Source organism: Nannobrachium achirus (assembly GCF_963921795.1).
Source record: "Nannobrachium achirus genome assembly, chromosome: 2".
NCBI classification, from domain to species: domain Eukaryota; kingdom Metazoa; phylum Chordata; class Actinopteri; order Myctophiformes; family Myctophidae; genus Nannobrachium; species Nannobrachium achirus.
In genome coordinates this window covers 66,949,388-66,964,372 of record NC_137811.1, presented here as the reverse complement: position 1 = coordinate 66,964,372, position 14,985 = coordinate 66,949,388, and the positions used below count along the sequence as shown (strand labels likewise).

The window sequence follows — 14,985 nt, the reverse complement described above, 5'->3', positions numbered from 1 at the left end:
GGCCAGCCAGCCACCCAGCCACCCACCCAGCCAGCCAGCCACCCACCCACCCACATACCCACGGACATACCTGTCTATTGGGAGCGCTTTCACCGCTCCAAAAAACGGGGTTGTCCGTTTTTCCCTCGGGTTTCTACGGTTTCTTGGGCTGGATATGGCAGCCTGCAAGGTTATTCAAGTGCAGCTAAACTTGGCATGTTAGTAAACGTGCCACAATTAACAATAATGCATTGCAGCTGACCTGCGGAACCTGGGAATATACCATTGTGTCAAGATGGGGAGAATACAAGTGTGGAGAATATAATTATAGGCCTAATACCTTGTTAAAGTGACCATTTTGTAAAATTTTGCATTTGTAGTTATTTTACTGTAATTTCACAACATAATAACCAGCACAGATAGACAAAGAGACATTCATGGATTTATATTTAAAAGTAAGTTTTATTGTCCCCCCTGGACCAAGGGTATGGCAGCTGCATACCCCTGCCATACCCATTTGACACCCCTGAATGCATACTGTTACCCACCTGCTTATGCAATACAACTTGTACTGTACTGTTTGTTAGAGTACTGTAACCCTATCTATATATACTGTACACTGGGCCAGGGGTATGTACCTTTAAGTATGCCTTGAAGTAGTTGGCGGGCTGCAGAGGGGTATTATGGGATATGCTTGGTGCGGTGTTTACTTTTTTGTTCAGGAGAGAACAGTGCATGACGCATGTTACAAGAGAGATCTATTTTATTTTGTTACGAGCGATACTGAAGTTAGAACCCTGGCTGTTCACGTGTCTTACTTGGAATATATTTTGGTTATTAAATCACAAGTTCTCCAGCACGGACTGCTTGCTTCTTTTAACATAGAAGAACAAGTTAAGGAAGAGGAGGACGGTGGTTATAGTACCCAGTGCAGTACTCGTTACCACAGTAGCCAGACAACTTCTCCACAATCTCCCCTCTCGTACAGGGTCGGCAGTGGCTCAGGGGTAGAGTGGCCGGATGGGAACCGTGAGGTTGCCAACATTGTCAGACAAACCAACATACAGTATAAGAATAGCTTAGCTTCTGCTTAGCCACAGACAGATATGGGGACGGGTACTACTACCACAGGCACACACACACGCACGCACGCACGCACTCACACACTTCTAGACGGCTTGCCCTTAGGCTGCGCAGCGTAAAAAGACAGACAGAGACAGAGAGACAGATAGAGTGAAAGGGAAAATGTGACAGATATGGCAGAAAAACAGATAGAGATAGACAGTGGATCAGCTCTCCGCCATAACTGCTGAGGTATGGAGACTCTCTGGGGACCGGCAGAGAGAGAGAGAGAGAGAGAGAGTTTATTTTTGAAAGTTTATTATACCTTCAAATCAAACAGAGAAGAGAAGAGGGGAGGGGAGACGAGGACTTAACCGCCGTTCACACCAAAATTAAGGACACGCAGTTTAAGCGCAAAGAACGCAATTCTGTCCGCCTCCGGTCCGCGGCGGCTGTTGTTGATTGACAGTCAGTCAATTGGTTCACTCCCCTGTCATTCCCCACAGCCACACCTACACGCAGAGCAGCGCTGCTTTCATTGGCTTCAAGACCTCACGCACAGACAAGATTGGGATAAAGTTGGTTGAGATGAACCTCGTTCAAATTAGATCTGTGCTTGTCAGTCCGTCTGATGCGAGCATCGAGACATCAGCGTGAACTTTGCCTTATTGCACAAGACCAGTGGTTCTCAACCTTTTCAGGCCGTGACCCCCAAATAATCATATTTCAACTGGGGACCCCCCTGACCCTGAAGAGCACTAAGAGTAGTGGCATTACATTTTGTAGCCTATATCATGGTTGTTTTGTGAACATAGCAGATCTACAGTACATGCTCACAACGCCTCGCAGATCAGCTATTTTGACAATTTATGCCTCTAATATTTGACAATTTTGCCTATGTTTAATTTGTCATTTTAGAGGTATTAAAAAGTCCTTAAATTGTCACTTTGGAAATGTGCAGATACCATCTATGCACTTAAACTTCATGTTGGTTTGTTTACTGTTGAGAGAGAAGACAATGTTGCTCATTTAAGTTAATCATCCAGGGGCCCCTCAAAATAATTTGGGGACCCCCCTGGGGGTCCCGATCCACAGGTTGAGAACCACTGCACTAGACGGACTGTCACGCAAGCCTCCATTGGAAATGAATGGGATGCGTGCGTTTTCACACAACGCAACACGCGATTGGTGTGAACAGCGCTTTAGTGAAGCAGAGGAAAGGAGAGGAGAGCCGGTCTAAAGAGCAAACACACCTGAGGGAGAACAGAAGGACATGAAAGGTTAAAGTGTAACATGTTATTAAAAGCAGAGCAGACTGCCGGGACAAGAAGGACACAGAGGGAGAATAAGACAGAGAGACAAATAGAGAGGCGTGGAGAGAGAGAGAGAGAGAGAGAGAGAGAGAGAGAGAGAGAGAGAAGGAGAACAGAGGAGAATAATAAGAGGAGCATTTGTGATGGAAGCTTGCTTTAGAGATGGATGGGAACTCCTGGGAGGAGAGAAGAGAGGCGGTAGAGTGGAAAGAAAGTATGATTATTTTGTGACGAAATCGGGAGCCTGGAGAGAGAGAGACAGACAGACAGACAGACAGACAGACAGACAGACAGACAGACAGACAGACAGACAGACAGGAGTGGGGAGAGGGAGAGAGACAGACAGACTGACAGACAGATAGACAGACAGGAGTGGGGAGAGGGAGAGAGACAGACAGACTGACAGACAGACAGAGTGGGAAAAAGGAGATCAGGGATGTGCAGAGAATGTTAGAGAGGCAGGGGCTGAAATTTCTAAAAAGGGCCTTTTGGTGAAAATATAGAAAATATTGAAACAATATCGAAAATAGCCGACCTCCAAGCACCAGGCAGCGCGACGTGTTGTGAGCTTGGAGGTCGGCTATTTTCGATATTTCTTCTTGGAGCTTGGAGGTCGGCTTGGAGGTCGGCTATTTTCGGTGCTTGATACCACTGAACCAAGTATTAATCAAGTGAATACTGGAGAGGTGGCGTAACGGCATGGATTTCTACACAGAGAGAGGGGAATTCTTTCAACATAAGATGCTGCATTCAAGATTCAGGAGAGTTTGGACAAAGGCAGGTTGTCTTGAATGCCGCCTTCAGGTATGGATATGGAAAGAGGGCATTTGCGTTTCTTTCACCATAGTGAAAACTGCATTCATGGTCTGGAGAGGGCACTTTTTTATAAATAAATAAACGGATAAAACGGCAGGGGCTCAAGCCCCCTTTGATGTCTGTGTTTGCACGTGCCTGAAGGAGAGACAGACAGAAAGAGAGAGAGAGAGAGAGAGAGAAACAGCGTGGGGATTTCAGACCCATTCATCCAGCCTATGATGTCATCGCCTATGAAGTCTCTAACCTCGCGCTTATGATGTATGTGTGAGGAAAGGCTTATCGAAATCCTTCAACTAAAGAAGCAAAATCTCTGCGTGGGTGTGTACGTGCGTTATACCGTCTGACCAATGGGCTGGCACCGAGAGGCGGAGGAGAGGTGCACCGAGGACTCTGGGCAGGGTGGCACCCGATGTGTGAAGTCGGTGGGGTCGGCGGTTGTCCAGAAACGCAGAGCCTCTTTTCAGAGCCACGCCGTGAGAAAAGCAAGTTGGCATGGACTGCTCATAAAAACGCAAAAACTAAATGAAAATCAAAGTAATTCACAAAGGATCCAATAGCTGCTTGGCACCCATGTGGATGTTTCATCCCGATCCAACCACACACGTACGCACGCACGCACGCACGCACGCACGCACGCACGCACGCATCCTCTTATACTGTAAGCAGAGGATGCATGTTAGGCATGCAGGCACCTCCTGCTGTTTCTGTCATTTGAGACCTCTGTTGTCTATTTGTCTGTATTTAAGGAAACTACGCATGACGTGGTTTCAACGACATGCACTAAGTGTTGTATTGGTGGACAGTCAGTTGTTCAGCATTGAACACGTCGTTATGATGTCAAAAAGTGTATAGAACATAATTATAGGGAAAGCCAGCCTATGGGGACAGTTTGCGGGGACATTTGGCACAGAGTGGTCAGAGGTTTGTGAGATTAGTTCCAGACAAACAGACAAACAGACAGACAGACAGACAGACAGACAGACAGACAGACAGACAGACAGACAGACAGACAGACTAGACACAAACGCTTTATGTTTTATGAATAGTCTAGAATTATCTTCTGTGACTGTTACCTTGATCAAAAGCAAGAGAGAGAGAGAGAGAGTGAGAGAGAGAGAGAGGGAGGGAGCGAGAGAGAGAGAGAGAGAGAGGAGAGGTCTTGTCCTTATCAAAGCTATTCACTATGGATAGAAGAACCTTAACCCATTTAGGACTAGAATTATTGAATGCTTTAACCAGTGAAAAATAGCAGATATACAAGCTCACAGCGCGGCACTGAGTGCTGCGCTGCGAGCTTGTAGATCTGCTATTTTTGAAAAAGTCGTGAAAATGTGTGCAAATCTTTGAATATATGTATTTTCAAAGCGAACGTGTGTAACTCAAATTCTGCTTCTGGGTGGTCCCTGGAACTAAATATTTTGTAATGGGGGTCCGTGGCCAAATAAATATAATTTTGGGGGTCCTTCACATGAAAAAGTATGAGAACCACTGACATAGTAGTAGTCTCTCAAGAACAGACTAGCTGAGCAACAGTTAAGTGAAAAGGACCTTTTCTTTGACGATGGCTGGCCAGATTGTTGACATAGAAACATGGGTTTTTCAAGAAATCTTAGAAGGATTCAAAAGACACTTATAGAATCGGGTCAAAATTCTAATTTTCACGATTTTTCAAAAATAGCAGATCTACAAGCTTGCAGCGCGGCACTCGGTGCCGCGCTGTGAGCTTGTATATATGCTATTTTTCACTGGTTAAAGCATCCAATAATTCTTATTAAACAAAGCAGGATGAAGGCAACAAGGTGCAGGCGAGGCTAGAAGAGATGTTGTAGAATGAACCTTAATGTTGTTGCATCCAGCAGTGTTGCAGTGTTGTGTGTGTGACCTTGTGTCATTTCACTATAAAACATGACTTGAACCACTTAAACCATTATCTTATGCTTTAACTATTGAAAAATAGCAGATATGCAAGCTCAGGCGAGCTTGTAGATCTGCTATTTTTGGTAAAATCATGTCAATTTGTACAAGTCTTTGAATATTTTTGACCCGATTCTATAAGTGTCACCTAAATCCTAACAGGTTTCTGAAAAACCATGTTTCTATGTCAGTGATGCTCAAACTTTTTCATGTGAAGGACCCTCAAAATGATATGTATTTGGCCACAAACCCCCATGTCAAAATATTTAGTTCCAGGGACCCCCAGGAGCAGAATTTGAGTAACAAATGTTCACTTTAAATATACATACATTCAAAGATTTGCACACATTTTCACAACTTTTCAAAAAGCAGATCTACAAGCTCGCAGTGTGGCACTCTCTGCTTTTGTATTATTATCATTATTTATTTATTTTTTGAGAAAGACATTTTTGTTTGATTTTGGTAGCTGAGCTTAATAAGAAAATTCATTTTAATTTCATTTCTTGAAAGTCTTGACTCTACAACAGGCCGAAACGTTTTTTTTTTGGTAATGCACAGTGTCTCACATTCACTGAATTCTACAATCACTGGAACATTGTTGCAATTGTGAGGGGAATCTAACAGTTTCTGAGCTGGGCTATAAGCCCTCAATCTGTCCAGATCCCAACCTTAACAACACCCCTGGTCTCGTCCTCTTCAAGAAAAGTGAGAGATAAAAAAAAGAGAGTGAAAGTGAGAGACGGGGAAAGAAAGACAGAGAGAGAGGAAAGCGAGAGAGAAGAGACAGAGAAAGAGACAGAGAGAGTTAGAGAAAGAGAAAATGAGAAATGACAGAAAAACAGATAGAAATAGACAGTGGATCAGCCTTAACTGCTGAGGTATGGAGACTCTCTGGGGAATTAATGGTACAGGGAGAGAGACAGGTTATGAATGATGTTAACCCACTTAGGACTAGACTGTCTCATTTAATGCTTTTAGCTATTGAAAAATAGCAGATCTACAAGCTCACAGCGCGGCACCGAGTGCCGCGCTGCGAGCTTGTAGATCTGCTATTTTTGAAAAATATAAAATAGATCTTTTTAAAAGCGAACATTTGTTTGTGGGGCGCCTGCTGTCCTACTGGTCCAGGCGCATACCATTTAGGCATTGCCACATAGGCATGGATGCCTGGCGGCGTCGCCGGTTCGATTCCCGATCCGGGCGACCTTTGTCTCTCCCCCCATTTCCTGTCAGTCTACTGTCCTATCCAATATAGGCAAAAGCCCCTAAAAAAAAAAAGAAGAAAAAAATACTTCTTTAAAAGCAAACATTTGTAACTCAAATATTTGCTTCTGGGTGGTCCCTGGAACAACATATTTTGAGATTGGTGGTCCGCGGCCAAATGCATGTAATTTTAGGGTCCTTGAAATGAAAAAGTTTTGAGAACCACTGATTTAGAAGATATTTATAGAATAGAGTCAAAAAGACTTGAACGAATGTTCACGATCTTTCAAAAATAGCCGCACTGTGACCTTGTATATCTGCTATTTTTTAATAGTTAAAGCATAAAACAATGGTTAAAGTGGTTCGAATCTGGAGTGACACAGATTTGCGCGCAGGCCTAAATGGCCGGGCATTGATATTACCTGAGTAAAGACATAAGTAGGCTGGATGGAAATAAAGAAATGACAGTGCAGAAAAAGACGAAGAACGTGAGGTGAAACCTTAAAGGACAAGACAACGGCGGGGAGGAGAGGGGCGTGTGTGGAGTGGACTGAAAGTGCATATTCTTTTATTTTTTAGAACGGCTGCCCTCGTTGAATCTTTGAACTGTAATGGCTTTGGCAAAACAATCACGGCCATATGCCAATAAACCCCTTGCCAGCAGACAGGGAAAATTGAACGAGAGACACAGAGACAGAGCGATGGAGAGAGAGGGGGGAGGGAGGGGTTAGACCGAAGAAACAGTAATACACAGACACACACCACTATCACCACATCTAGAGGAGAGGAGAGGAGAGGAGAGGAGAGGAGAGGAGAGGAGATCTGACTAATGAAGGCATGCAGAAGGTGAAAAGAGAAGTAGAGAGAGAGAGAGAGAGAGAGAGAGAGAGAGAGAGAGAGAGAGAGAGAGAGAGAGAGAGAGAGAGAGAGAAGGCTGGGCAATATATTGATTGTATCGATATCGAAGTATCAACATGCAAGGTAAACATATCGATGAAGACAGCTTGAAATGAGGTATAGAGGGTATGCACGTGACATCACTGTTGCTGGAAGTTATGTGGGAACGCCTACTGAGTGGCAAAAAACTAATTTCTGCCATTGACAGCCCATACATCCAAACAGAAAAGTCCTATCTGATTGTACTAAACAAAGTTAACTCACCAACATTGCAGCTGTACTGAAAGCTTGAATTATCCTCTTTCTATCTGCACATTTTTTTTTTTTCATAAAAATCCACCATAGGCATGTTATGAGCTACTTTCTGTCAAGACATTCTGTGCAGGTTTTTATTTTTCCAAGTGTCAGAGTTTGGAAGCACTCGTTTTCAACAACATAACATCCTGCTGCCTCCTGATTTATGTGCAAATTAGAAACAGGTGGTATGCAGGCAGGGCCGTTGAGTGATTTGCAACTAGCACTTCCAAAGTTCCAAACTCCAGTGCTCCATGCTGCTCAATGTTTTGCCACTCAGTCTAGATTAGGGGGGGCGGGTCCCAGTGGACGTGCATACCCTCTATTGGTGTATGTGTCAAATAGACCCTATTCACGGCCCGCCCACTCAGCATATTTCTCAGCAACTTCCTGGTGCCGACGTCAGCTTTGAAGGGTAAACTAACACAGAAATCGCTGGACTTAAAGCCAACAAATCATTATTTCGAACGGTAAAGTAAATTATAATGCTTTGTTCCTTTTACTATCTTGTGTTCTTGATCATGCTAGCCGTATTTTATACTTTACTATTCGGAAATTGCATTAAATGTGGGCCTTCTGTGTTAACTCTATGGGCTTTTAGTAGGGTTTTCCCCTTCAAAACGTGACGTCAACCAGGAAGTTACTGAGTGGCGGGATGTGAACAGAGTCCATTAATTAACAGACACACTATGCATGCACGTATAGCACATGCAAACAAGCAGTCCATCTGTAACCAGGTGTGGTTATTTCAATAAAACCATTGTTGGGAACTGAAAATAAGGCATTTAACTTCTTTATTCTATGTGTACTGTGCAGTGTGTGTGCATGCATGGATATGCTATTCATTATCTGGGTTAGGCAGGCAGTGGACCTAAAGCAGAAACAACATTAAAAACGATATAATGTAATTGTTTTTACTAATATTGTAGTAATATCGAGGTACTCAAAAACGTTATCGAATATCAAAGGTTTTCCTAATATTGCCCAGTCAGAGAGATAGAGAGAGAGAGAGAGAGAGAGAGAGAGAGAGAGAGAGAGAGAGAGAGAGAGAGAGAGAGAGAGAGAGAGAAGGGGTTAAAGCAAGCACTGCGTATAGACAACCCACTGCAGGCACTATGTTATATTAACAGTGACACTATAGAGGAGCCTCCAACACACACACACACACACACACACACACACACACGCACACACGCACACACGCACACTCGTGCGGAGATATAATACAACAACACGCACGCATGTATGCACAGAGGCATGCTCACCTCGACACACGTGCATTTTTGCACGCACTCACGCACGCACACACACATCCGCAAGCATGCTGCAGTGCATGCTGGGACATTATAGCGGTGACATTGAGACCCAGCCTGGACCGAGAGACAGCAGCAGAGAGGTGTATAACGTCTGTCTGTCTGTCTGTCTGTCTGTCTGTCTGTCTGCCTGTCTGCCTGTCTGTCTGTCTGTCTGTCTGTCTGTCTGTCTGTCGCCATCAGGACATATGCAGCAGGTACAACATACATACAGAGATACATCCACACAGAGAGAGAGAGAGAGAGAGAGAGAGAGAGAGAGAGAGAGAGAGAGGAGAGAGAGAGAGAGATTGAAGGAAGGCATAGACTGGTAAGAAAAGAATAGTAGAAAGTCACAGGAGGAGAGAGGAGGAGAGAGAGAGGAATTAAGACAAACAGAAGAGTGTGGGGGTGGGGGGGTGGGGGCTTGTCTCTGGGCAAAGAATTGCACAAGGGGGGGAGGGGGGAGGGGGGGGGCATACCACCGGAATGAGCAGTGGAAAGATTGAACGGATGTGTTGGGGAATGGATTTGAACAGAGGAGATCATGGTGGGATGGGAGGAAAGGAGAGTGAACGAGGGATGGATGGATGGAGGGATTGAGAGGAGGTGGAGGTGAAGAAGGGAAGGATGGAAGGAAGGAAGGAAGCAAGGCCCATATGGGGATCGGGGAGGGGGAACGTGGCGATATTACTACGTTAACATCTGTTCGACATCCCATTAGTTCAACACTGGTGAATGCTAACCTGGTGAAATGCTAACCTGCCGGCGCAGGCAAATGATAACTTGGTGAATGCTATACTAAACCTAAACCTAAAACCTAACCCTAACCCTTAGTCGAACTAATGGGACGTCGAAATATCGAGATTCCACCGGGGACGGGGAGGAGAGGAGAGAAGGGAGCATAATATCTGAGGGAGTGAAAAGCCATACCAGGAGAGATGCAGACCAAAAACCATGAGTCACTGTGGTCAATGTCGGTCAGCCACTCTGAAATGTGTGAATTCGCCAAAGTGCTTAATTATTAACGCCTGGCACAGGGGTTAAGCTGGCAGCACACTCCAGACGAGGTCCAACCTTTTTTCGGCTCGCCAGAACCAACAAAGTTCTCTGCGGACAAAAATGTTTTCTAGGCCTACTCACTGCGGCTCCCCTCTCAGCTCGGAATGTCAGTCCCAGCCTATACTGTTTACAGAGCAGCCTGGAATGGTCTGTGATTTGACTACGGATCTCCACTATTTGTTTACAGCAAGGGTCTTCAAAGTTTTCAGGCCAACGTCAGCAAGGGGGGAAGATGACAGCCAGCCCCATGGCCTCCCCTAAGTAACAAGAAATCTTGTGAAATACAATGTTGTCAACCAATCATCAAGGATGATGATACACGAAAGAAGAAGAAGAAGGCCAAGGACCCCTTAGCTGAGAGAGAGAGATGAAGCAGGGACCCCCTTTACATATTGTATAAATGTGTGCTGGAGATTCTCATCGATTTCATAGATAGATTCATAAACTTGTTTTGACAGCACTATGTCAGTCTATGTTGATGTGTTTTTCTTTCAGACTTTAACCACTTAAATCGCTGTACTATCACACAAAGATTTGGCGTCCCCCTGTAGTAACTCTGAGGACCCCCTAGGGTGGCCAGTGTGCCAGTATCGCCAAAATAAGCCTGGGTTTCCGAGGCTACTGAGACAATGTTGTCACCCGTGCCTAAGGTTGCCTACCCCTGCTCTAGCCTTTAAAGGTGATACACCATGAAATTTCACTTTTCCTATTTTAAAACCTTTTTTTGGGGTCCCACTAGCACCTTCTATCCTCACAAAGTCCCATTTCTGACCGATGTGTCTTTCTCTGGTTTTGAGAAGGCGAAGGTTAAAAGTATCCCACGGGTTCTCAAAACAGGCTGTTCAGATTTGCTGCCGATTGTGACGTCATCTGCCGATTGTGACGTCATCACAAAAAAAAAATCAAAAAAATGTTTTTGAAAAAAAATGTTTTTTGATTTTTTCTTAAAAAAAAAAAAATGTTTTTCAAAAGGATTTTGGGGGGGGGTGGCGCAGTTCAGGCCAAAGGTGGTACTGCAGCTGAAATGCTCTGAGAGCCATTCAAAAATGAGAGAGGCTCTCTATTCAGGAGTGGTAATTTAGCCTCAAACCTTTTGAAAAACGTTTTTGGGGACATAAACAATATGACATAAATACTTTTTAAATGCATGGTGTATCACCTTTAAGGAGCGCGCGCTTGTCTGCTACCGTAGGGATCACTTTGAATCAGTGCATCTCTGCTTACTTCCCCATAAAGAATGTACGTTATATATTTATTCTTTTAATAAACGGAGCAATGCCTGCAAGCTAGTTCTGCAAAAGAAAAGGATACTTCTCACTGTAACTCATCCACACACCCTTTGAAATAAAGTAGCTGATATGGTAAATACTGTATATCCATTTCTATAGCCCCTCCGAGGCATTTTACAATCCGACAGCCGAGGCAACCACCAAGGAAGGTATACCAACCTGGTATAACGAGGTTCAGTGTCTTGCTCAAGGACACATGCAGCGACTAAGCCAGGAAGAGCGACACATTTAAACCATGAACCTTCCAGTCCTCAAACGTCCACTCCCAACTCCTAAGCCAGCACACTGCCGCCACATTTAAGCTGTGAAATGCAACTGCTAATGTATGGTGCTGTTCCACTGCTTGGATAGCAATCATGGCAGAAAAATGAGCAGATGCAATGTAAAGAACAGTATAAAACTGGCGTGTGTGAATGTCTCTGATTGGATAAAATTGGTAATCCAAACTGAACATTTATTTTCTGCTTTCGTAAAATAACTGCAGAGATGAGGAGGCAATCAAGGCATCAAACGGAATATAGCACTTTATTCGTTAACATCACAGCTTGTCTCCGTGTAGACGTGTCTGTATACGGTCTATATGGGCAAACCCCCATAGAAAAATGTGTCATCATGATGTCATCATGCTCTGATGTCACTGTGATGTCAGGGGAACCACTCTACCAGAATGGGTTTGCCGCTCTGACATCACGCTCTGGCTTCACTGTGATGTCACACTAACTTTTACAACCATATATGGAGTTCCTTGATGCACATCCCTGATGTCCACATCACTGTGGCGCGACCTCGCCCTTTAGGGTGAGGTCGCTTGCCGCCCTGAGGCGTCTTACTAGTGTTATTTACACCTCCTTTTAAGCAACAGTTTACAGTGTGCATGATAGTTTGGGTAACTACTTGGGGTAAGTATAGCAATCCACCATAGTCTGTAGCAGTGCAGCAATAACTCCCAGGGTCTAGCGATGTGTAAAGCGGGATAGACACCCTCGTTGCTCGGCTGATACTGACAATAAGCCACTCTGACCTACTTACTTATACTTGCAGCGGTAAGCTAAGCCTAGATGCCAAAACCAACTGTACAGTATACACCTCCATTCATTCCCAATAAATCTGTTTCACGTGAGCTGTCTGACTCAGAAATACAGCTGCTGTGGGCAAGTTCCAAAACACTTGAGTGTTATAGAAAGTAATAATGCGCAGCTTTGCTGTTGTGCTTGTGCAGCTGGAATCATTCATTCTCCAGAATGTTTATGAGGCGTCCAAAACAAGCAATAACTATGAGTAAAGTCTCAACTGTTGGAGGGCAGCAGAGCCCATGCCGCAACTATATAGTCAACATGCTCATTGATCATCTTATCGCTATGGGGCTGTTAAGTCTGACATCATTTTGTAGGCAGAGGAGAACTTTTGGGGCCAAAAGGTTGTTGAAAGGAAAGTGGTAGAATTATACTTTAGTCGTTATTTTTGTCTCGGATCTGTTGAAATATATTGATAATAAATCTGCTTGGAGGTCTGACTACAAAATGATGTCACGGCTTAAAAGCCCTATAGTCATCAATGGTGGAAAAAGTATTATGATGTTTGACTAAGTTACTTGTCAATGTATTGCTAAGCTCAAATGCTGTGATTTTGACTGACTAAGTTTCATGTTAATGTATTGCTATTGTTCTCCTATTAGGTCTTGCTTAGCGTTCCCTGATTTTGCTTAGCATGCTCAAAAAGCATGCACAAAATGTAGGGAACATCTCCGAACACAGAGCCCTTTAACACCAAGATTAACTGTATTACATTTATGCATGGAATACATGGTTAAACCTACTTTGACGTGAATGTTCCTGACTAATCTCACTGTTTTCTCACAGCACGGAAGCACCATACCACTTCTGCCAGGCAGTTATCCAACGTACACATGGTACAGTATAGATGCGTATGGAGCAGCATACAGTGGGCTTGGACCTACACCGCTATAGTCTCTGTATAGGCTGACGGGCAAAAGACCTATCAAATGTAACTCATGTTTTTATTTATTTTTTATTTTTTTTCTGCTGTCGTGCAGATCAGAGATGATTGGGGGGGGGGGGGGGGGGGGGGGGATGGGGGAGGGGGGGAAGAAGAACAGAGGGGACAGAGGAGAGAGGGGAGAGAGAGAGAGAGATGCGGCAGGGAGGGAGGGAGTGGCAGAGATCATGGACGCCTCCTCCCGCCCTCCGACCCCCCGCCCCCGTTCCCCCTAAAGCCGCCACATACACTGTTCTCCAACAGCCCCCAGCTCTCTCACCTGCGCCTCGTTCTCCTTCAGCAAGCGGCGGGTGCGCGCCCCGCCCGGGTCGTCCGTCACGTTCAGCATCACCACGCTCTTCTTCTCCCAGCCGATGAAGGAGCCGTCCGTCAGGCCCTCCACCACCTGGATGAAGTCCTGGTAGCCCGTGTGGCGCGTGGTCACCACCGAGAACGCCGTCCAGTCGTACTCCTCCAGCACCTCGAAGATCACCTCCAGCTGCAGCGCCGCGGAGGAGCTGAACTGCAGGAACACCGAGCCCGTCTCCTGCGAACGTCGGAGAGAGAGAGGGGGAGGGAGAGAGATGGAGGGAGAGAGGGAGAGAGAGAGACGGAAGGCAGAGGAGAAGAACGGCACATTTTTCTTGAAGGATGAGCCCTTTTTTTTAACCCCGCTAGCTAGTTATTTTTTGTTTTATTTTCCTAGTTGTTGCAGTCATGCAGATCGGTTGGGGGGCTTATCAGAATCCTCTCCCGCTCTGGTGACGGGATCACACCTGACAGACCTCGTGTAGTGTTTTCCAACGCGTTCCTTTCAACACAACAGCACGAATTGCTTCAAGTAGGGGCCCTGCGTAATCTCCGCTGTCAGGCTGAAACCTTGTATATTCCACATTTCATCTTTTATATGATGTTCATAAATGAATGCCTTATTTTCACCCCCCCTAAAATCTGGAAGCTGAAAGTGGTTAAGTCTGTGAGTTTTATAAATGTTTAACCAATGAACAACCAATAACAAGAGCTTGTGACTAAATAATAACTACGTTGGATCCACCAGAACACGGACAGATGTTTGCATTTCCTGAAAACGAACATCTTAATGGACATACAAGGTTTCTGCCCGACTGCGGCGATACGTAACTGCACAAGTATCCTTGACCTTGACCGTAATGGACGGCCGCCATTAATGCCTATATGCTCATCACTACTACAACCAAGCAATGTCTTCTCCATGCGCCTTGCAAAACGTCTGCACCGTCCTTCCACCATGCATAAAGACAGGAATGAACGCAACAGCCCTCAAAGTAAAGCCTAATTCAAACTTCATCGCACGACAGTCTGTCGGCATCACGTGTCGGAAACAGCAGACCTAAAAGCTTGCAAAAGTGTCGTAGGTCTGCTATTTTTTTACGCTGTTGTGCGACGGAGCATGAATTAGGCTTACACACCGGGAGAGTGCCGAATAAACGACGCGAGAATGCGTCAGTGGATATTATATTTAATCATCCTATTGATTTGCCAATGCTCCATTCAAACCAGGTGGCTGACTTTACTCGCACTGCAACATCTACCTCGTTTTGAAACAGCAGTTTAAATGAACGCAAATTCATTGTGCAGAATAAACTCTCCCAGTGTGTATGGATCTTAAAGAGATAACTTAGTAGGAATGTACCAATATGAACCTTTTAAATGCTTGAGAATGCTCTAAGATTTGTCGTTTTTGGTATATTCAAGTAGTATCGTTAACACTACAAGACTTAGAAGATTAGTAATTTGTATTACAAATAAAACAACAACTGGAGTGTCCAGGTGAACTACTGTATACAAATCAGTTTTTAACTGTAAAAAATACAATCATCAGACCATGTA

General features: G+C 44.7%; 1 protein-coding gene across 1 annotated transcript in view; it reads right to left on the bottom strand.

Annotated features, from left to right (window-relative positions):
- grin2db (glutamate receptor, ionotropic, N-methyl D-aspartate 2D, b) overlaps positions 1-14,985 on the bottom strand; it is a gene marked incomplete at both ends in the record, with an annotated part of 213,335 nt that overhangs the window by 180,574 nt on the left and 17,776 nt on the right. Inside the window, 1 exon segment of the mRNA XM_080743639.1 lies at positions 13,397-13,663. Within this exon segment, the coding sequence (XP_080599765.1) occupies positions 13,397-13,663 (267 nt within the window).